The sequence below is a fragment of the Coturnix japonica genome, chromosome 11 (assembly GCF_001577835.2).
Source record: "Coturnix japonica isolate 7356 chromosome 11, Coturnix japonica 2.1, whole genome shotgun sequence".
Taxonomy (NCBI): Eukaryota; Metazoa; Chordata; class Aves; order Galliformes; family Phasianidae; genus Coturnix; species Coturnix japonica.
The window spans coordinates 16721462-16742888 of record NC_029526.1 but is presented as its reverse complement, the minus strand read 5'-3'; the positions used below and the strand labels follow the sequence as shown (position 1 = coordinate 16742888).

Here is a 21427-nt window from a genome sequence, read left to right as displayed (position 1 = left end):
GAATCCTTTTAGAGAGGGCTGGAAGGCAGACTCCTTGTTAGACAAACACTGGAGGTGGCCTTTAGCACAGTGTTGAGTCGTTTGTTCAATCGGCCGCACCCTTCACTCCCTGATGTGGTGAATTTCACATCTCTTGAAATTGCTGATTGCTTCCCAGCTGCATCCTTTCCTCTCCATATCCTTCCCCCGTGGTAAATCTGCTGTCTGTTCAGCATCAGCATTCCAACCAAAAGCTGGAAATTCCCTATGAGAATCTCCTTATGGATTATTGCAGGCAATAAGCACGAGATAAGTGCAGAGATAATTAATTAGCTGCCCAGTGTGTGATAAGGGAGATTTTGGGAGGCTACTGTCTGTTGCTCCACTTGTAATTTCTCCGAATGGTCTCCATGCAGCATCCAGCAACAGGGACAAAACTGGGGAGAAAAACTGGTTTTAATTTGGCCCAGTCACAAAATGAAGCGCTTTGCCAAAGCCTCTGGATCCCTTCCTCATTTACAGCTCTGATTCCTTCTCTCAAACCATGGTATGCTGGTTTTGTTTCCTAGCTTCCTTTCCTCGGGACGGGTTTTCCCTCCCTCTGGCCCTCCTTGGATTTCTGCTGCCTTCCTCCATCGCACCGTTCAACAGCAGATACCACGTGGGAGAGAGAGAAATGCACTGAGGAGGCTGGGAGCTGACACAGAGCAGGCAAGGCTGGACTCATTTTAAACATCTGCTGTTCTCCACACTTACAAAGCGAAAGTAGAATGTCTTTACCTGGAATATCATTTCTCAATTAGACCCCGTTGTGAAATCCTGCCGATGGGCTGTTGGTAGAATGTAGCTGTAAAACACCAGTGACTGAATATTTATCCTACAGGCAGAGCTGTTTAGACTTTAAACTCAGATACTGACTCCTCTGTGAAGATGGTTTAAACAGCTGCTCTAGAAACCAGAGAGTGCTGCAGAGGGGAGTTCAGTCCATGGCTCTCCAGGATCAATTCTCCCACTGACAAAGGAGAAATCTTTGTTGATCTTAATTCTGGAAACTTGGCAGGAAGGCTAAAGAGAGACAGAAAGTGTTTGTGAGGCAGGAATGTGTGTGTTTTTAAGGGCTGGGAATGCCAGGAATGGACTTCTGGGAGATTTTCAGTTCTGTTCCAGGAAGTGCATCTGCCGTTTCACCCTTTGAATTCCCTGAAGCCTTCTGCTGAGAAGGAAGTTGGGCTGCTGTCCTGGCAGCTGTGTGTGTTGATCTAGAGGAGATAGCAGGGACCAGAGCTCAGAATGGGGAGTGTCTATTGAGAAATGCACAGGTAAATCTTGTTCATGCGGAACCTGTGCTTTACGGCTTACTCTGAAGTTTTAATCCCTGGGGCAAGAGTTGTGGCAGCAGCTCTTCTTGCCGTGGGATCAAATCTGCCACTGTTGGTACTGCTCTAGAGCTAAAGGCTATTAATCAGAAGCTGATCTCACCGAGGTGCTATATGCATTTAGTACAGGTGGAGTAACGACAGCTTTCACCTTAAAAGTCTGCCTTAAGATAGGAGGAGGATGCTGGAAGACCTGAGGTGCAATGCCTCACTCTCTTTTCCCTGCCTTGGCCTGACTGCTGTGTGTGTGCATGCAGTCCTGTGCACAGAGCTTGCTGTCTGGCCCTGCCCTCTCCCTTCTCAGAAGGCAACAGGAAAAGAAAAGAGGTTTCATTTTACAGCTGAACAGGTGACACAAATAAAAGCATTACTTTAACTTCCCATGGTTAGAAAACCACTTTGATTGGAGTAGTTGGGGTCCAGAACAGCAGAGACGTGTGGCAGGACAGGATTCCAGTGCGACTGCTGAGATGGGAAGCTGCACAGCATCTCCTGGTGGTGTGTAGGCTGTGGACTAAGATTAGCTCTCTGCCAGGTTTACATCTGTGGTAACTCATTTAGTTTTCCCTCTATTTGGGATAAGTTGCCTTTGGTCTGATTTACTTGCTTTTCATTTCATACGGGATTTCCCTCGATAAGCAATGCACCAAGTCAGGCCCCAGACTGTCTACTTGAAACACGCTGCCTTCACCTGGAAAGGGCAGCAGTGCTTGTAGCTCATCTGAGTCCATGCTGGGAACGCTGAATTTCACTTGATGAAATGTTATTTCCTGACTGGAAAGTGTAAGTTCTGAGTCATCACCGCAGATACAACTGACAGGCACTCTCTTTTCCTTGCAGTTCCTTGTTTCTCTGCTGTTCTTCTCACTCATGGATGTAATCTCAGCAAAAATAGCACCAAAGGTAAATTCAGCCCTTAGGGGATTCTCATGACTCCAAATAGATCCGATCAGCTTGGTTTGCTGCCTAGAAATGCTTAGTACAAGTACTCTAAAAGCTGGGAGCTTGCTCTGCCAGAAGGGAAGGATCTGCACCATCCCAGACAGAGCCTGCTGAAAGCCCTTCTGTTCATATCAGATTGAAAGCGTCTTTTCCTGTCTGACATGATCTTCCCTTTCACTACAATAGTTTTCATTTCTCTGCCTGAACATCTTACTATTTCCAGTTTCCTGCTCACGCTTCCCATGTAGTGCTGGAATCCCATATCTTTTTCTTGGCTTCTGTGCATTTCACCTTTGCTGTAAGATGCTTTTCCCCAGTCTGGAAATATGTGGCATTTCACAGGAGTGGGGTCTGCAGCAAGGAGGAACATGGGTTTCCAAATGGTTTGGTGCTGTGAAAAGGAAGAGCAAAGACAAGCAGGCTCTTTCAGCAGCTCTCTGCCCTAAGCATCCTCCTGCCTATGAATGTGCGTTTTTCTGTCCCTTTGCCATCTTACCCACTTTGAAGTGCAGCCGTTTGTGTAATCAGAACAGATTGGATCAGGGAGCAGCTTCAAGTTAAAAATAATCCTTTGGTCTCAGCCTTTCACTGGGGGAATCTGGAGGAAGAGTCAATGAGAAAAGAAATGTCTTGAGCAGATCTGAGAGTTCTTGTTCTCTTGTTCTGAGTAAAATGAGTAGTGCAAAAAGCTCTTGACCGTCACTAGAGAGGTTAGAGGGGGGCAGTGGGCTCTGGGAAACGGGGTGGGGTAGATGCAGAACTTGAGTTATATCTCTGGAGCAAAGCTGGTTGCTCATCAATGTTTCCTCTGCCTTTGCAAATGATGCTCAAGTGAGCAACACTGTAACTTGGTTTGGTGATGCAGCATTTCTGCCTGACTGCCCAGAGAGGAACTCAGCCCCCAGGTGAGGGGAAAGGCTTGGGCTGAGATCACACATGTCCTCTGTTAAAGCATTTCATGCGCATGATCTCTTACTGAAACTTTTCTGCTTCCATACGATTAAAAGCAAAGACAAACCAAACCTGTCCCTTCTGACACCCAGGAAGGTGTGGATTTTCAGACATCTCTGGAATGGGCCCTGGAGATCCTGCAGTGCCTGGAAGAGAGGGGCATATCCTGGCCACTTCTCTTCCTGTCAGCAGAAGAAGGTGAGTGAGTCTTCCTCCAAGGGGGAGGGTTAGTGCTGGACAGTAAAGCTTTATCTCTTTGATTAATCACTGCGCCTATAAGAAAGAAATCTGGTGCCTTTGTGGGCTGCACACATAAGAGTTTCATTAAAAGCTGCTTCTACTCTGCTGTCTGGTGACCTGGCTGCTAATTAGGAGCGACCAAAACTCAATATTCATCTAGTAGCAAAAGTCTAAAAGGAACAGCTTCCTTCTGCCAGGGTCAATGCACCCACCATTAGGGGTCACTGCGTGCTGGGAAGAAGCTGTGCAGAGCCTGCATGAGGGAGCAGAGGACTCTGAAGATACTTAATGCTTTTCTCTGTCTGTTGCAGGCTCTGGGAAATACTGCATCCTACACAGCGCAGCCTCGGAGCGCCACAAGCGGCTCTTGCCTGTTGCCTTCTACAGGTAACGTCCCATTGATTGGAACCAGCAGGAATGCTTGTGGGGAGGATGTGGTTGGTGATTGCTGTGCACTGCTGCTGGCCTGTTGGTGAGCTGAGCTCTTCTGGTAGCTGTGCAGGGGAGAATACTGCGTCACAGCAGGGCTGCTATGGAAGAATCCCTGCACACTGTGCTGGAAGTTTCCCTTTATCTTTGTGCTTCTAACAGTAGCATCCCTGGCTGCCTTCACACGTTGTAGCCCTGCACACAATGCGACTTGTAAATCAAGCAGGAGCTCCAGCTGTCTCTGCCCTGTCTCTTTCCATTTGAGTCTAGCATGGAACCAGCACTGACTGGATGGTGCATGTATGATTTCCCACAGCCTTACCCCCGGCTTTCACCACCAGCTGCTCACCAGAGAGCACTTCTTCCTTTACGTGGCACTCAGTCTCTACATCCAGCTGCTCCAGCTCTTTGTGGAAGGGAAGGACCTGCCCCAGCCTGAGCAGGTAGGACCAGGCTCTGCAGAGCATATGGGTGAAGCTCAGTCTCTTTCTTTCTTCTCCTAACTCCAAATCCTATTTGTGATCCTTTCCCAGTGTCACTTACAGCATCCCCCTTGTTCTCACTTTCCTGTACAAAGAATGCTGTGGAGCTGCATTTGCAGGCATGCAGCCTGAGGTGGGGAGAACCCTGCAGGTGTTGCTGTCCTGCTGCTGCCTGAAACCTAAAATATCTCCCTGCTGTTTTATATGGGACCTTAGGATGCATGTAGGCAGTGATTGAGATATCTGTCCAACATGTAGCTAGACCATAGGCACAGCGTCATGGTTCTTTGTCCAGTTCAGGAGGCAGGGACTGAGACTTGAGAGTGACACTGCTCTGGGCTTTGATCTGCCTTCTCTCTTCTGAGTTCCTCAGGCAGATCCCTTAGAAGTGATCTCTGCAGCCCGACGGTTCCTCCTTGGTGCAATTCCACGCTGCCCTGCCAAAAGCTTTGGAAACATAGGACTGGTGCGTGAGTGTTTCCTCTGTTATCACTCTGAGCTGGCTGCCTGCTCACTGACAGCATGCAGATCTTTCGTGCCACACTCCAATGGTACTGGTGCCTCCTGCTTATCACAGTGTACGCAGTGCCCTTCTGTAACGCTGGAGCAGTGGAGGACACCTGCTGTTCAAGGAGTGCTACAGCCCCAGCTGGCCTCCCTCCTCTGCTGCAGGCTCCATCTTTCTCAGCAACATTAACCATTGACTTTCATGCAGCCTCACACTCACTGCTTGCTTAACGCTCAGTCTTAGGTCAAGCACGGTTAAGTGACAGGCACTGAAATTCCACCCCTCCACTGTGCCCGTTAGTTCTGCCTGAGTCAGCGACAGCACCTCTCCCTTCTGCTTTTGCACATGCTGAGAAGCAGCAAAACGATCTGCTGTTGCTGCAGCTTGCTTTGAGGAAGCAGGGGCAGCTCTGATGCCAGTTTCTCTCTCCCCAGTTACTGGAGGCATGTGAAAAACTTGACCCAGAGGTGGGAGCCACCCTGCAGCACTTCTCGGGGCCTGCTGCGGCCATGGAGGTGGATGAGGAGCTGTTCCTGTTCTGAGTGGTGACAGAACACACTGCCTACAGGTAAAGGGAAAGACACCACACCACCTTTCCCACCAGTGCTGTTTCTTTCCAATTACTTTGTAAATAATTTATTACAAGCATAACCATGAAGCTCTTATTACAATAAAAAGTAGGTTACAAACTTCAGTTTAGACTTGCTTTGGGATTTTCTTTTTTTTCTTTTTTTTTTGTTTTTCTCCCCAAAACAAAATGCCTGCTTTAAGTTGCTCCACCATCACACGTACCTTACAGCCACTCGAGGGCAATTCTGAGCAGGCAGCAGCTTGTGCAGTTTGGGAACAGTTGTGGGCCAACTTTGTTTCTACAACTGTGTGTGTAGGGAGAAGGGGGGACAACAAAGGGGCGCCGCCGAGCATCCACTCCCCTTGGATTAGACAGACTTAGTACAACACTGCTGAATCAGACGTGAGCATGGAGAATCACAGCATAACAAGCTTTTTTCTGAGCAAGCTGAAGCTAATTCCATTGAGTTCTTTGGAGACTAAAATGTAGATTAAAAATCTCCACTCTGACGTATAGTTTCTATGGGGCCAGACTGGGAAAGCTTCCCCATCCTCCTCAGGTGGGCTCTTGCTGTGCAGTCACTTCTGGCTTTACTGCCTGGCTTTCTGAAGTCCCTGATGTATTTAAAAGGAGAACGGGCTCTGACTCCAGGGGCTTGGTTTTGTCCTGAGTCTGGGTCAGAGGATGCACCATAGACATGTGGACATTAAGGTTATGGGCCTTCTCAAAACGTTTCCCACACTGGTCGCAGGCAAACTCCAGCTCGGTCTCCGCTTTGTGTTTGGTCATGTGGTACTTGAGTGATGCTCGCTGCCTGCACTGGAAGCCACAGATTTCACACCTGCAAGGCAAAGCGTGGGCTCAGCACCCAGCCCAGAGCCACAGCCTGAGCCCAAGCCCTTCATCGCAGTGACTGAGCCCGCATTTTCCTGTGCTGAATAGGAAGCAGGTGCTGCAAGAGAAGAATGCTGCAGCCTTCAGCAGCTGGCTTAGAGCGTCTTCTAGAACCACCCATGTCAAGGAGCATCATCATTCTCAGCTCTGGGGCTCATTGCTTGTAGCTGAGCGTTCATCAGCTGAACACCGAAGAACAGGCATAGAAGAGGCAAGATCTGCTCAGCAAAGGGAAGCTCTGGAGCTGGGGCACACACTGGGGCAGTGGATAAATACTTAAAAGTGTCACAGAATTACACTGCACTAAGGACAGTAAGAGCTCAGCACAACCTCCTGGCTCCCCCTGTCCATTTCCTTGGCTCTGAAGGCACAATGAGGTACACTTACTGGAGGGGCTTTGCTCCTGAGTGCCGCATCTGATGGACTGAGAGGTGTTTGCGTTGCTTAAAGGTCTGCCCACATTCATCACAGATATAGTTGCGTACCTCTGCAACGGAAATGACGAAACACTCACCCACTGTGCTGGTTTGTTAGCACACGAAACACACAAGCAGCTGTCCATGGGTCCTAGGAGAGCCTGAATTCCTCCTCTTGCCCATATATGAGTCCCATATCTGAAGGCTTGCTGCAGACTGACACGTCAGGAAGACATTTCTACAGCCCCCCAGTCTCACTATGGCACCTACAAGTGAATTGCTCCATGTTGGTAACACCTGAGCTCTGAGAACCCGTGGACACGCACCTGTATGAATGAGCTTCACGTGACGCTGTAGGTACCGGTCGATCATGAACACCTTGTTGCAGCCTGGGTGAGGACAGGGCCTCTCCCGAACTTCTTCATGATGCTCTTTGATGTGTTTCTGAAAAGAAAGGACACGGCTTCTAACTGCTGGTCAACAGGCACAGGCTGGGGCTGCGTTTTCCCCAGAGAAAAGAAATTGGATCCCACAATAATGAGATGCCCATTTTGGAAGCCTCCTGTACCAGCACTGTTTTGCTGTGAAAAAGCAGGGATGGATCTGGAGGCAGGTCTGGCAGAGGGGATTTCACAGGGCACAGCAGAATGCACTGCAAGAGCTGCTGCTGAGCTGAGGAAAGAACAAAGCCTGATCTTACCTTCATGCCATCTGCGCCCCTGTACACAGCTGTGCAGCCCTGGTAAGGACACTTGTAAATGGTAGGCAGCTCCTCCCTGCAAAGCAGAGGCTTTCAGTCAGCCAGGGGCCTGGAGCTGGGGCTGCAGCCTGACTAAAGAATGATCCTTATTACCTTTCACATTTGATTTTTTTTTTCCAGCCTGGTTTTGGCCCCGGCTTCTTCCTTACTTTGGGCTCTTCTGCTTTCTTTGCTTCTTTGCTGTCACTTTTCTTGCTGGAAACCCTCCAGGAAGGAAGAAGAGCATCTGTTTAATAATTGATGTTGATTCAAGATCTCCCACCTAATTGTCCCTGAATGTTACGCTGGGCCTGGGGGCTTAGCCTGGCAACAACAGGAGCATGCTGTCAAACACAAGCAAGCCACGTTGATGTATCAGTGCAGAGCCATGCAGGAAAATAAGCTTGCCCAGCTGAGCCCACCCCACCCCAGGAAGCAGAGGTGGTTCCAACCCTCCTGTCAGCCTCACAGCTGACCACGCTGTGCTGCACAGCAGGGAAAGCCCCTCACTTTTTCTCCGGGTAAGGCTCGAAGGAGTCGTCTGAAGATTGAATGTTTCTCTTCTCGATTTCATCATCGCTCAAGAAGTCTCTGAGAAAGAGAGAAGATGCCCTTTACCAACGCAGGACTTGGCCGACACTTCAGCAGCAGCAGCAACATGTTCTTTATTTCCAGCATTCATCTTCCCCATAGAACAGCATGGCAACCCAGGCTCCACGTGTTCTCCTCCCCCACAATCTCCCAAAGCAAATACAGCCCCCAAACACAGCAAAGAGCAGAACTGGTTCCTCTTAGGACCAGATCTCTGTAAGAATCACTGAACTGCTGCCAGGAGAACAAAAATGGCTGCTTCTGAGAGGGTCTGATGTTGTAAACTACTTCCTATGCTAATAAAAGTCATTTTGTAGAGCAAGAATGTCTGGCACAGGTGAATTAAGCTACAGGTCATCCAGTATTTCCTCATAGGGAGGAGCCACATCTTTCTGTTTGTTTTTAAATCCCAAGCTACACAAGACGCAATTAATTCTGAAGCCAGGAAAGGGGCAGCGGGTTCCTGTGGTGCTTTCGACACGACAGCTGACAGATTTAGCTGACACACCACAGTAAGTTTGCACTTGGCCCCTCCGTACCTCCACTCAACCGGCAGCTGTTTACACACCTCACTAGATCTGGAGGGCTCAGCCAAATCTTAGCTCAGAACAATCTCTAAGCAGCCTGCATCCCACTCGGGCTTCCTGTACTCTCCTCCCTGTGCACAAAAAGGGTGATTTCAGAGCAGCAGCTCCTGCCTGCGAGCCCACACTGAATGCTCACAGCTGCAGAGGGGAACCAGCAGCAGCTCTACCAGCACACAGCCCGGAGCAGCAGCTCTGCCAGTGTGCAGAACCACACAGCCCCACACCGCCCTGCCACGGCTGCTGCTATCCCAGAGCATGGGGCAGTGCACAACACAGCCAGCTGTGCTGGAAGCAACCAACAGACAGCGCACGCTGTGTGTGCAGCACGTGGGAGGGAGCCGAGTGCTACGACCGTGGCTGCAGAGAAACCACCCTGCCCCTCAGTGCCACCTCCCAGGGCCTTCTGAGGACCATGGAGAAGCTCTCCGCGGTCATTTCATACTCGCAAAGAAGACATTAAGGCTATTTTAAACCCACTCTTCTCTCACCCCTCAGAAAGGTCACTGAACTCGTCTTTTACCCGCTCATCCGACGTTGTAGACAGAACCTGCTTCCCACTCAACTGTCCTAGGGAACGAAGGAGAACAAGGAACGTTACTAGGAAAAGCAACGAAAAGGTCACTACTGCTCTGCAACCAACAGACGCCTTCCCCAGTCAGTTCCGACTACCTGTTCTCTTTCCAGCAGCAGACATATCGTCATGTGACTGCCGGAGCTAAACAGATCCCAGCTTCTGAAACTCAAAATCAGTGTTAAGCCCCATATTTTAAAAGACAGAAGAACGCAGCAGCAAACCTGTATTAAGGCAGCCCAAGAGCAAGGCTGCCTGTGCAGACAGAAACGGCTCCTGGGCCTCATGCTGCTCACATTGCCCTGCAGTCACAGCGGGGTGGGAAACCCCCCCCAGACTGACACATAGCCAGGGTTTGGATTGATCCCAAATAACCACCTGGCAAACAGACAGAATGGGACCGCTCTGTACAGCCTGAATGGTGCGTGTCCCAGGTGCGAGCAGGGCCAGATAGACACAGCCAGCTGAACAGCCACATCTCACCCCATCATCAGAAGGGAAAACAATGTGCAGAGGCAAGGAGACCAGCTTGGCTGCACGACAGCTGGGCCAGCCAAAGCTTCACATCCCCCTTCCCTCTGCAAGACTAGAGCTGATCCTCTGGGCAACCAGCACTTCTGAGCCACAGGTCAAATGCCCTATTAGTCCCCAAGGAGGGGCAGCCAGGCCCAGCAGCGCTCCCTGGGCAGATCTCTGTCTTACCCAGAGGCCTGGGGTGCGATCAGAAGGGAAATCCCTTACCTGTGGCACCGCTCAGTGGTGACACGGGCTGGGGCAAGGCTTTCTCCTGTAACGAGGCTGTGCTGTCCTGCTGAGAATGAGATGAATCCCTGTTCTGCGATGGCTCATTCTCCAACTTCAGTGGCACTGCTGCGGTCCCTTTGTTTGCGGGCTGCTGACAAGGAGTTGTCCTTACTGGAGCATGCTGGGGTTTGGGAGCAGGAACAGCCTCAGCATTGTCCGCCCCGTTGTCCGTCAAGCGCTGCGCCATGCTCTTGTTCCACTCCCGTTTGACAGCCAAGGCATTATCAACGAGCACTGTGCTACAGTCAGAATCCGTGTCCATGACGTAGTCGTGCCCGTCCCCGCAGCCCCAGACCGCACGGATGATCCCGCAGTACTCAGAGGACAGCACGCTCTGCAGGCTCGGCACCGACTGGCAGCCCCCGGCGTGTGCGTGTGCCCACGTCACCAGGCTGTGCAGGCACTGCGGGCTGGAGGTGATCAGGTCGACTGTTGGAAGGGGAGAAGCAGCAGGCACAGGGTCAGAGCCTGCAGACCCGTCCCTTCTGCACACCCACACTGAGGCACACGGCAGCAGGTGAGGGAGGCAGCCTACAGGCTGCTCTTTGCATCCCCCATATGCCAGAACCGCCCTCAGCACCCCTGACAACCAACCCTTCCCTGCTGCTCCGTGAGCAGCTACTCACCCAGACAGGAGGCACCTCCTTCCACACCAGGCTGGGCCGGGGCCGCACCGCTCCTGCAAAAGCCAGAACAGCACAGGTAGCATTAGAGGGACCATACTGAACACGCGGCCATTCATTCCTCCCAGCGACCACCAGGAGCACAGAGATGCAACCTACTTTCCTTTCGACTTGACGTGGCCGGTGGGGGACGCGTTCACCCTCTGAATGAAGGTCCTGAGGACGCTGCGGCACTTGTAGAACTGAGCGTGGCATTTCTTGCAGACAAACTGCGGCAGCGCTGGGTCCTGACGCACCGCGACCCCCACGAGCCGCTGGAAATCCGTGAAGAAAACCTGATCCACGCGGCGCTGCTTCTCCGAGTTCTCCCCCATCACAGGGACCTTCCCGAAGGCGTTGCGCAGGCTCCTGGATGAGAACTTGCCGTGGCAGAGGCGGCAGTACCCGGTGCTCAGCGCTCTGCCGACCCCTGCGAGAGAAGGACGGGATGCGGCTGCAGGAGCACGCAGCAGCTGCAGCCCGAGGGCGATGGGACACTGCGAGGCGACATCCCCGTCCTGTCATCCGAGCCCACGCTGCCGTCACAGCCCCGGCTTCAGCACCAGCACTGACCGGGAGCGAGACCTGCGTGACTCCGAGCAGCGCTGGGACCCCACAAACCATCCCCGTATGGCATCCCCGCCCTGTGCTGCTGCTCCAGACCTGGCTCCGTTGTTCTCAAGGCTCTCACACATCCAGCTCCCACCAACGCTGCTCCAGCTCAAATGCTCCTATTCCCCCTCCACTGTTTATGGTACGAACATGCAGCAGCCGCAGCGCAGCCCCGTGCTGCCATCACCGTGACGCTCCCACAGCCGCACACGGCACCAATGATGAGCTGCACACCGGGGATGGAGCAGCCGCTGCCCCATAGCACAGACCGACCGGCAGCTCGGCTCTGCGGGCTGTGTCCGTGCACTGCCCGGTGCTGGCTGTACCGGGACTCCCGGCTGCTCACAGCGCCGTGACGGCCCGCAGCGCCTCCAACAGCGCCCCGTTACAGCCGTCACTGACCGCACTCACACACACACACACACACACAGGCCGCGTCCCGCAGCTCGTTACCCCGTGTCGGTGCCGCTCATGTCGCCGTTCCCCCCGGTTCCCCCCGGTTCCCCCCGGTCTCTCGCTGCCCCGCAGCCCGTCCCGTCCCGTCCCGTCTCTCACCTCCGTCCGCCGCCCCGCCGGGCCGTGCCCATCCGGACTCCTCCGCCGCCACCGGTTCCCACCCCGCGGTCGGTCCGGTCCCGGTCTCCCGCTCCTCCTCATCCCCTTTGTCCCTTGGCCGCCCCCGTCCATCGGGTGATGCCGCCCCGGTGCCGCCCGTTGCCGCCAGGAACCGCCCGCGCCGATCGCGCTTCATCGCGGCCGCCCGGTCCCGCCGCGCCCCGCCCGAACGGCGCCCTCTTGTGGGCCGGAAGACCCGCCGCTGCACTTCCGGTTCGTGCCTTCCGTTTTGAAGTCCCTCCGGAAACACTCTCCGGCCGCACTTCCGGTTTCATCCCTTCGCTTTTTAAGTTCCCCCCGGGAACTCCGTGTCGCTGCTCTCTCCGTTCCGGCCGTGATGGCGGCGGCGGGCGGTGCTGGGGATGGAGCCGGGCCGGGCCGGGCCCTGCAGGGCGCCATGAGGGCGGCGAGCGGGGCCTTGGAGATGGACAGCGCGGGGAGGACGCGGGTGAGCAGCACGGCACGGGGCGGGGGGCCGTTATCCTACCGCATAACCCAGGTCTCGTGTCCATCCCCGCATCATCCCCATTGATGTCACCGCAGGACGCCTATATTCAATACCTGCACAGCATCGCCCTCATCTCGCAGGCCCTGCAGGACGAGGCGGGGCTCACAGGTAACAACCCCCCCCCCCGGTCCCTCCCCCCGCCCCTCGCAGGGCAGTGACCCCCCATATCGCAGAGCACAGCGAAGGGCTCGGCCCCGACACCCCCAAGATGCTGAAGCTGGCGGAGCAGTGTCTGGAGAGGGTCAAGTCCTTGGCGGCCACGCTGGGTGAGTAACGGCAGCACCAGCGGGACCGGAGCCTTCAATGGGCTGATGGAGCCGTGTCATCCCGCACAGGGAAAAACAAGGGCAAACCGAGCACAGCGGGGGGACCCGCGCCCATCTCCAGGCACCGCAGGGTTTTCTCTGACGAGGGAGGGAAGCTGTCACCGTTCCTGCCACCAGAGATCTTCCAGAAGCTGCAGATCGCTGAGGCACAGAGTGTGCGCAAGTGAGTGGGGCTGGGGGACAGCGAGTGCAAATGGACCACAGCACAAATCCTATGGGGAGGGGGGAAAGGAGGGGCAGGGGGACCACAGTGCTCCACTCAATGGAGAAAAGCAGGGCAGGGTTGGGCTCTTCTCCCAAGCAGCAGGTAGGTGCGGAGCTTAGGGACACGGCTTATAGATAGAGGTGGTTATGGATGTTGTGGGGTGAGTTTGTGGATCGCAGAGCTCTTCTTCAGCCTGGAAGGGTCCCAGCTGGCCAGGATGCCTGGCTCACATTGAAGGCCACCACAGTGTTCAGCTCATTCCCTGCAGGGAGCTGACGCCACTGGAGGAGGCATCGCTGCAGAACCAGAAGCTGAAGGCTGCCTACGAGGCGCGGGTGGCACGGCTCAACCCCAGCCAGGCCCTGCAGAAAACCTCACTGGTGAGTGGGGAGCTGGGTACAATGAGTCTCGCACTGGGACTCTGAGCAGGTGTCACCCACGTAGTGTTCATTGCTTGGCAGACGCTGTCTCTACAGCGGCAGATGATGGAGAACCTGGTGATAGCCAGGGCACGAGAGGAGACCGTATCCTTTCCACTAAGGGAGTGCCTAAAGCAGGGGACTTGTGTTTGTGGCTGTTACTTCATCAGCCACCTCAGGGCTGTGCCGGGTGAGATGCTGGCTCACTGCTGCGGCACTTCCAGTGCCTTAACTCTGCCATGGCCCAGCTGCAGAGGAAAATGGAGGAGCGGCGGCTGCGGCTGCAGGAGGCGGCCAACAGGTGAGGGCGGGGCTGGGGGGTCCCAGTGGGGACCGTGAGGGTGCGGAGCTCCCTGCAGACCCCTCACCTGGCACTGTGGCACTCGCAGGAGGTTCTCCAGCAGTGTGGCCCTAACCCCTGAGGAGCAGGAACAGAGAGAGCTCTATGCTGCCATCCTCGAGTATGAACAGGACCACGTGAGTATGCGCTGGAGGCTGCTGCTGTGGATGCTGTGAATGCAGAGGGCTGTGCTGGGAATCAGGGAGAGGGGCTATTCCCACTAACCTGCTGTGAGCACTCCCCCAGGACTGGCCGCGGCAGTGGAAAGCCAGGCTGAAGAGGAGCCCGTCAGACCTGTCCCTGGTGACGGGGCTCTTCTCCTGCCTCCTCAGGTACTGTGGGGCTGACAGGGGGCTGTTCACATCGCTGGAGGGCCACAGCACTTGCCGTTGTCCCCTGCTCACCCCTGTCCCTCTGCTTCCAGCTTCCCAGAGCACCCCATTGCCCAGCTCCTGCGCAAGCTGCAGTGTGCGGTGTACACTCGGCTGTACCCAGCTGTCAGCCAGAACAATCCCGAGGCCGCCCCTGCAGCCCCCATCGGCCTCGCCTTCCTCTCTCTGGACGCAGGGGGGCTGCTGCCTGCAGAGCCGGGGGGGCGGCGGCTCCGAGCTTCCCGCAGCCTGCACTGCATGTTCTCGGTGCCGGAGCACGGCCCAGCCACGCTGCGGCACAGCATCTCCGGAGCAACCCTGGCCGATGGCAGCTCCGATGCCTCCAGGGCAGAAGGGGAGCCCCGGTCTCCCCGGGAGAGCTCCTTTGAGGACCTGGAACGGTTCCTGGCATCGCCTGAGGACTGGCCCCCAGGAGAAACCACGGCTGGGCCCAAACCTGCAGCATCGCTGCAGGAGCAGCTGAAGGGCATCGTGCGGGACATCCACAACGCCATCGGTGAGGGGCGGCCGTGGCCCTCGTGGTCTCAGTGTACCCGTCCAGGTGAGCTGCGTAACTCTTCCATTCCCAGACAGGCTGCTGTCCCTGACGCTGCTGGCATTTGAGGGGTTGAACACCGCTGCCGGCAAGGATCAGTGCCTGGCCTGCATCGAGGACGCCTTCTTCCCCCCGCTGTGGGCCCCGCTGTTGGCTCTCTACAGGTACTGCAGCCTCAGGGCTGAGCTGGGGGCTGCTCTTACAGCCCCCCCCCACCATCCCCCACCCTGTTGTCCCCAGGATCGTGCACCGGCCCCAGGAGGAAGCCCTGGCTCGCAGCATGGAGCGGCACCGCCACGCCAGCCCCGCAGACCTGGGGCTGTCCCCTCGGCTCTTCCCCAGCACGTCCAGCCGCCCGCCCTATGGAGCTGCCATCGAGGAGCTGCGCCTCATCCCCCTGGAGACGTGTCCCCGCAGGAAGCTGGACTGCATCGGTGGGGGCCGGGGCGGTGTGAGCTGGGCGCTGTGGGTCCATGGGATGGTCCTGAGCGCTGTGCTCTGCTCTGTGCTGCAGTGAGAGCCCTGCGCAGCATCTGTGAATGCGCCGAGGAGTATTGCAGCGCTCCCAGTGCTGGCACCATGTGAGTGCGGGGTGCAGCCCTGCTGCCGTGGGGTGGGGACGGGGGCTGGAGGGTCCCTGTGCTGTGTGTGGGCTGGGGGCTCCCGTAGGGGTGTGTGTCAGCCCGGTGGTCCCTGCTGTGGGTTGTGCTGATGGTTCCTGATGGTTGTTAACGGTACTGCACTGGGTTTGCTGTTCCCGTTTGGGAGCTGCTGGTTCTGTTGCCGTGCTGTGGCCCGGCGGTGCCGTGCTGGTTGTGTGGGGCCGATGGGGCAATGATCCCATCGCCATGGCGGTGGGCCCGGGGTCCTTTAGCCGCAGTGACCGGGGTGTGGGTGCAGAGTCCCCCCGTGTCCCGTGCTGACGTGTCCCCGATGCACGTTGTAGCGGTGCTGACGAGCTGCTGCCCCTCCTGTCGTACGCGGTGCTGCGCAGCGCGATGCCGCAGCTGCCGTCGGAGTGTGCGGCGCTGGAGGAGTTCATCCACGAGGGGTACGAGCCGGGGGGGCGAGACGAGACCCTGCCGCCCCCAGCCCACCGGGTACCGGTGTTGTACCGGTGTTTGTTGTACCGGTGTTTGTTATACCGGTGTTGTCCCGGTGTTATACCGGTGCTGTCCCGGTGCTGTGCAGGTGGCTGCTGGGTGAGGAGGGTTACTGCCTGACATCGCTGCAGAGCGCTCTCACGTTCCTGCGGACCCTGCCCTGAGCCGCCGGCAAGTGCAGCGCTGCTCCCGGCCGGCAGGGGGCGCCGGGCGGGGCGTGGGACCGGGAGGGAAACGGGGCCGGAACCGGTACCGGAACCGGTACCGCGCGGTGTCCGGTCCCGGGCCGCTGACCCGCAGGATGTGCGCGGGCCCCGCGGTGCGGTTCGAGTACCGGCGGGGGCTGCGGCGGGACCACGAGCGTCCCGGCCCCGAGCCGTCGTTCGCGGAGCGGCTGCGGCAGCGGCTGCGGTCGGAGCCGGGGCTGCTGGCGGCGCTGCAGGACGACGCGGCCGTTCTGCTGTCCCGGGCGCTGCGGGGCCGCCCCGAGCCCGGCCCGGCGCTGCGGGGTTTGGCCGCCGCCTTCGAGCTGCTGGAGCGGGCGGCGCTCAACCTCTACCTGTATCCCTGGCGCTCCGAGTTCCGCTCCATACAGGTGGGTGCCGGGACGCGGTGCCGGTGGGTACAAGGAGCGAACCCCCCCGTGCCGCCCCGTTGTCCTTGCAGACGTTCTCCGGAGCCTACGTGCACGTGCTGCGGGCGGCGCTGCCCGAGGCCGAGCTGCTGCGGAGCCTGGCCCGGCTGGGCTACACGCGGCTGGACCAGCGCCGCCTCGCCGTGCGCCGCCCGCCGCCGGGATCCCAGCTCAGCGCTGCCGCCTGCGGCTTCTTCGCCTGCCGGATCGAGTGCGACATCATGGCCGAGCTGCTGCTGCGGCTGCAGCCAAAGCTGCCGAGCGTCGAGGAGCTGCTGGACGCGCGACGCATCGCCGGGGACATGGAGACCTGCGTGGAGATGCTGCGGGAAGCGGCGCCGGGCCGGGACAACGACAGGGAGCGGTACGGGGATGTACCGGGCTGCAGTGAGGATCGCTGTCTGCAGAGGGCACACGGCCCTGAACGTGGTGGGGAGCGGGATGTGAGTCCCCCAGCACTGAACAAGCTGCAGCGGGACCCTGCGGGACTGCAGGGCGTGCTCGGGAGGGACTGGGACGGCTGTGAACGCAGCGAGCTCCGGCAGGAGCTGCTCCCCTGCCCTGCTGCTCCAGACCCTTCCTCCTCTGGCTTCTTGCTGCAGCAGGAGCAGGGGGAGCTGGGCAGCAGCCCCCCGTTGCTCCCCGAGCTGCCCTCCTACCAGCTGCACTCGTGCCTGCAGCAGGGCTCGCTGCCCGCGTTCTGCTGCACCACCTGCCAGCAGCTGCACGCCGGGAGCTGCGCGGCCGGGCTGGCCTGTCGCAGCCGGCACCGCGGGCAGGAGCTGCGCAGTGAGCGGCAGCAGCGGCTGTGGCTGCAGCGCACGGAGGTGGACATGCTGCTGGCTGACGGCACCAGCACCCGGCCATAGTGGGCACAGCACGGCGGTGCGGGGAGCTGGGCCCTGCTCTGCTTCCTGCTGTAAGTGACTCGATGCCTCCCAGTAAAGTGTGGCTGCATCGTGACTCGGTGCTTTTGTTCTGGCAGGGAGAGGAGGCGGCCATGGGGGGTGGAAAACTTTAATGTGAGCCTGGAGAAGGGAAGGCTGCAAGGAGAACTCACTGCGGCCTACTAGGATTTGAAAGGGGATTATAAACAGGAGGGGAATGGACTTTTTAGATGGGTAGGCAATGATAGGACAAGGGAGGACCAAGGTAGGGACGTGGGGCTGATGGAGGCCAGGCTCAGCATCTCGCCTGGGTAGTGCCATAGGGAGTTTTCACCGCCACCGCCCTTTGTATCTGTTTTTATTGACAACAGAGTCAGTGTTGCACCACGCAGCCAGTACAGGCCGGAGCTGGTCCTGCCAGACACCCAGCACCTCTGTACCAACCCCCAGTTCCCCCCTTTCAGTCCATGCCTCCATCCCCCCCCAGGGGAGGAGGCAGCACAGGCTGAATCCCACCCAGTGCTGTGCTCTCAGCTCCATACAGAAGGAAGCCAGCACTATACAACACATGGGCTCTGCTGGGCTGGAAGGCTGTGGATGTTCCCAGCATGAGCAGCTGTGCAAGGGGCTGAACATGGGCACTGGTAGCCAAGGCAGCCCCCCTAAATGCAACTGTTGAAGGTCTGGGGCAACGTGGCCAAGAGCCATCCCAAAAGGTGACAGCACCCAGCGCTGTATCACTGAGTAGAGCTGTGTGCCTGGCCAGCAGTGGGGCACAGCCAGCACCCAGCCCTGGCAACAGCCATCCCAGCTCGAGTCCCCTGCACTCTTCCATGTGGACAGGGCTCAGGGCTTGGCGCGCTTTGCCTGGGTCTCCGTCCCCGTGCTGGTGCTGGCTGCCCGCTTGTTGCGATGGTGGGGGAAGGTGGGCATGAGCTCTGGCTCGCAGGCTGGGGAGGCACAGAGACAGGTCAGCAGAGGCCGAGCACTGCACCCCTGCCTGGTGGGGAATGTACTTACGCAGGGGCTTCTCCTTGAAGTACGAGCTATCCAGGCTGTCTTTTGCCGTTGCGCTGTGGGGACAAGATGTGGCAAGCTCAGTTCTCAGCCCAAACATGCCGCCACCTTCCCTCGCCCTCAGATCCTGCCAGCTCTCCCACCCTGCCCACGCTCCTCCCTGCTCCCATTTCCACTCCAGAACCTGCCCACAGCACTGAGCCATCCTCAGCTCAAAGGCAGTGTAATGCTGGCAGCCCCATCAGCAGGCAGGGGCCTGCCCCGAGCCCTGCCCACACAGCAGCTCTTACCGCTTCTTGGGATCATACATGAAGAGGAAGTTGAGCAGACGCAGCCCGGCCTCTGAGAGCCAGGGGAACTTGTGCTTGAGGTTGTTGTAAGGCTGTTTCCGCAGCGTGTACTGACTCACCAGGGGCAACTTGGAGAAACCCTGAGGGAAGGGGTGGGGGAGCGTCAGGCAGGGCAGAAGGGCAGGAGGGCAGGCAGCACTGTGGGGTAATTCTCACCGGCCAGATGTTTTCATTGGGTGTCCCCAGGAGCTGCACAATGAGATCTATCTGGTGGATCTCAGAGGTGCCTGGCAGCAGTGGCTTGTGAGCCAGCAGCTCAGCGAGGATGCAGCCCACAGCCCTGCAGGAGTTGGTGGGGTCAGCAGAAATCCCTCTGTCGGTGTCCTGGCTCCTACAAATCCCCCAGGCACCACCCAGCCGCCTCAGCCTCTGCTGTCCCCTGCCCTTACCACATGTCAATGCTGGTGGTCTGTGTTGTCACTCCTAGCAGCAGCTCGGGTGCTCGGTACCTGTGCAGGGAAGGCTCCATCTTTAGCTGCACCCACAGAGGCAGTGCTGCAAGGACCTGCTTCACATCATCCCACACTGATCACTCACCACAGCGTGACGACTTTGGGAGTCATGGGTTGTGGTGGCATCCCATATGTACGTGCCAGACCAAAATCCGCTGCAAGAAAGAAAAGGATCCAAGATAGGAAAGAGGAAAGCTCCATGCTTTGCCTGCTTGTGGAGTAGAGGGACAACTGCAGACACATCTGCAGCAGGAGCCGGATTGCCAGACACATGACAGCAGCCAGGGGCTCACCTATTTTCACACAGCCTTTGTCGGTCATGAGCAGGTTGGACACCTTCAGATCCCTGTGCAGAACATGAGTGGTGGTCAGCATTCCCCAGGGCACTCAGGAGGACAAAGAGCCCCAGTGCTGACCGACCACTAAGAGGTGAATCTCACCATCCTTTGTTTTCCCTACCCCAGATCTCAAACTGCACAGCAAAGCCAAGGGGCTGCACCAAGCCCCTGCTTCATCAGGCTGCCTCCCAGCAATTCCTCCCCCTACCACACACCCAACGTTTCCCACCGCTCTCACCTGTGGATGATGTACCTCTCATGAAGGTACTGCAGACCTTTGAGGACTTGCAAGATGATGCATTTCACCTGAAGAAAGAGGACAGGAGTGTCCCCCAGCACGTGAACAGCACCAGCCAGCCCTGCTGAAGCTACCAGCATAAGGCGGATTGCAAACTGCAAGGAATCCACACTGGTGGCTGGACTCACAGCCCTTTCTCAACGGGTGATATTCTTAAAAGCCTGTCCCAGTCTTTACCTGAGCCTCTGAAAAAGGTGTCTGCATGTTCTCGAGAAGGCTGGCAAGGTCCTGCTCACAGTAGCCCATCACCAGGAAAATACTGTAGAGGAGACACAGGCGTCTCACTGCTCAGTACTATGAAATGTACCTGAGAGCACTGAGGGGGCATCACCTCTGAAGGGTGGAGGGCACTCAGGGAGGCTCTCACCTCTCCAGATGGTTCCCCACAACCACCTCCTTCAGCTCCACGATGTTGGGGTGCTGGAGCTCCAGGAGCAGGGTGATCTCCCGCAGGCTGCTGACGGGCATTCCTGGGGGCAGTGAGAACCACACTGCACCACAACCTCAGCTGGAGGCCAGGAGCCATCCCTGTTCCTCATGTACCTTCCTTCTCATTGTCCATCCGCACCTTCTTCAGTGCCACAGTCTCATCTGTCACAGTGTCCCGGGCACGGTCTGGAAGAGCAGCACACGGCGGGTGTTCAGCACGAGGTTTAGCCAAAGGGACACAGGCACTGCTGAGCCTCACGCTTCTCATCCTCAGTCCCACAGTCTCCAGGTACGGACAGCTGTACTACATGCCCACCGTTCCAGCCCGGCTCCACGCAGCCCCACACTTACACACGATGCCGTAGGTGCCCTCTCCGATCCGATTCAGCTTCTCAAACTCCTTCACGCTCCGGCATTTCCCCAGCTGGAACCAAAGTTCCGCATCACAGACACGGGCTGACACAGGGTCAATCTCTGCTCACTGCCCTCAGCACAGCAGCCGCCCGCCTCAGGGCCTCCCCACAACCAACGGCCCTCAAGGCCCCCTCAGGCGCAGACCCCGACCCTCAAAGCCCCTTTAGGCGCAGAACCGACCCTCGAAGCCCCGTTATGGCGCATTCCCCTCACCCTCTCAGACGCCGGCACCTCGAAGTACCCATCCCCGCACAGCCGCTGGAATCGCAGCGGTTCCATCTCGCTTTCTATCGCAGCTCCCTCCGCCCGGCCCCCGGCCGCCATCTTTACGGCGCGCACGCGCACACCGCTTCCCGCCCACTGCCAGGCGAGCCGTGCGCATGCGCAACGCCACGCTCGTCACCTCACGCATGCACTATGCAAGCCTCAATGTCACGCATGCGCCGTTGTGCCACGCCGCTCATGCCGGGCCTAAGCAACGGTTGCTAGGCAACGCGCGGCCTGCACGGCCTGCACTGAGTCCTCGAGCCCCGGCTCGTTCCAAGCACTCGCTTTTATTGCCCATCTCCTCCCCAGTGCCGAGGCTGGGCCCTGGTGGTCTCAATGTCCATCAGCACGCAGCAGTCACGGTGTGCAGCTCGCAGCCTCTGCCCGACGGTCACTTGTCCTTGCCAGCCCCGCCGCCCCCATTTTGCTCCTTCCCAGCCCCGGGTCCTTCCGCTGATGGCGCTTCGGTGCCTTCATCCGGCGGCCGAGACACGGAGATGCTGGATGTGGGAGCGGCTGGTTTGTCTTGTGCTGGATCTAATGA

At 57.5% G+C, this 21427-nt stretch overlaps 5 protein-coding genes across 9 annotated transcripts in view; 3 read left to right on the top strand and 2 right to left on the bottom strand.

The window, feature by feature from the left end:
* The window catches only part of FANCA (FA complementation group A), a 31175-nt gene extending 25574 nt beyond the window's left edge, over positions 1-5601 (top strand). For all 3 annotated transcript variants that reach the window (XM_015874353.2, XM_015874352.2, XM_015874355.2), the window contains 7 exons: positions 549-690; positions 2196-2258; positions 3341-3446; positions 3800-3875; positions 4234-4360; positions 4773-4865; positions 5342-5601. In XM_015874353.2, the coding sequence (XP_015729839.1) occupies positions 549-690; positions 2196-2258; positions 3341-3446; positions 3800-3875; positions 4234-4360; positions 4773-4865; positions 5342-5449 (715 nt within the window). In that variant the 3' untranslated portion in view covers positions 5450-5601. The remainder of the gene's footprint in view (positions 1-548; positions 691-2195; positions 2259-3340; positions 3447-3799; positions 3876-4233; positions 4361-4772; positions 4866-5341) is intronic.
* On the bottom strand, positions 5512-12219 carry ZNF276 (zinc finger protein 276). Of its 2 annotated transcripts, none has more exons than XM_015874356.2 (11): positions 11910-12219; positions 10863-11172; positions 10707-10759; positions 10018-10509; positions 9194-9272; positions 8038-8118; positions 7642-7752; positions 7489-7564; positions 7115-7232; positions 6760-6859; positions 5512-6319 (listed from the first exon to the last, which is right to left on the bottom strand). In XM_015874356.2, the coding sequence occupies exons 1-11, from the start codon at positions 12103-12105 to the stop codon at positions 6034-6036; spliced, it is 1902 nt and encodes a 633-aa protein (XP_015729842.1). In that variant the 5' UTR covers positions 12106-12219; the 3' UTR covers positions 5512-6033. The 2 variants fall into 2 exon arrangements, with proteins under 2 accessions (XP_015729842.1, XP_015729843.1); XM_015874357.2 differs by having other exon boundaries at positions 7642-7743.
* Positions 12220-12242: 23 nt separating this feature from the next.
* On the top strand, positions 12243-16001 carry VPS9D1 (VPS9 domain containing 1). Its single transcript, XM_015874358.2, is given in 17 exon segments — positions 12243-12417; positions 12513-12585; positions 12651-12743; positions 12813-12966; positions 13277-13388; positions 13470-13532; positions 13676-13728; positions 13817-13904; positions 14014-14099; positions 14192-14413; positions 14415-14509; positions 14512-14655; positions 14729-14858; positions 14935-15128; positions 15209-15275; positions 15641-15745; positions 15886-16001. Coding segments are annotated over 17 exon segments (1866 nt in total). The 5' UTR covers positions 12243-12306; the 3' UTR covers positions 15962-16001.
* A 67-nt stretch (positions 16002-16068) lies between these two features.
* Positions 16069-17394, top strand: SPATA2L (spermatogenesis associated 2 like). Its single transcript, XM_015874361.2, has 2 exons — positions 16069-16392; positions 16464-17394. Exons 1-2 carry the CDS (start codon positions 16099-16101, stop codon positions 17298-17300), a joined length of 1131 nt encoding a protein of 376 aa, XP_015729847.1. The 5' UTR covers positions 16069-16098; the 3' UTR covers positions 17301-17394.
* A 265-nt stretch (positions 17395-17659) lies between these two features.
* Positions 17660-21017, bottom strand: CDK10 (cyclin dependent kinase 10). 2 transcript variants are annotated; one of them, XM_015874362.2, is made up of 13 exons: positions 20830-21017; positions 20554-20626; positions 20317-20388; positions 20141-20243; positions 19951-20032; positions 19714-19781; positions 19431-19483; positions 19223-19292; positions 19075-19134; positions 18842-18965; positions 18626-18765; positions 18339-18391; positions 17660-18268 (listed from the first exon to the last, which is right to left on the bottom strand). In XM_015874362.2, the coding sequence occupies exons 1-13, from the start codon at positions 20938-20940 to the stop codon at positions 18165-18167; spliced, it is 1113 nt and encodes a 370-aa protein (XP_015729848.1). In that variant the 5' UTR covers positions 20941-21017; the 3' UTR covers positions 17660-18164. The 2 variants fall into 2 exon arrangements, with proteins under 2 accessions (XP_015729848.1, XP_015729849.1); XM_015874363.1 differs by lacking the exon at positions 20554-20626 and having other exon boundaries at positions 20830-20944.
* Between the last annotated feature and the right edge of the window lie 410 nt (positions 21018-21427).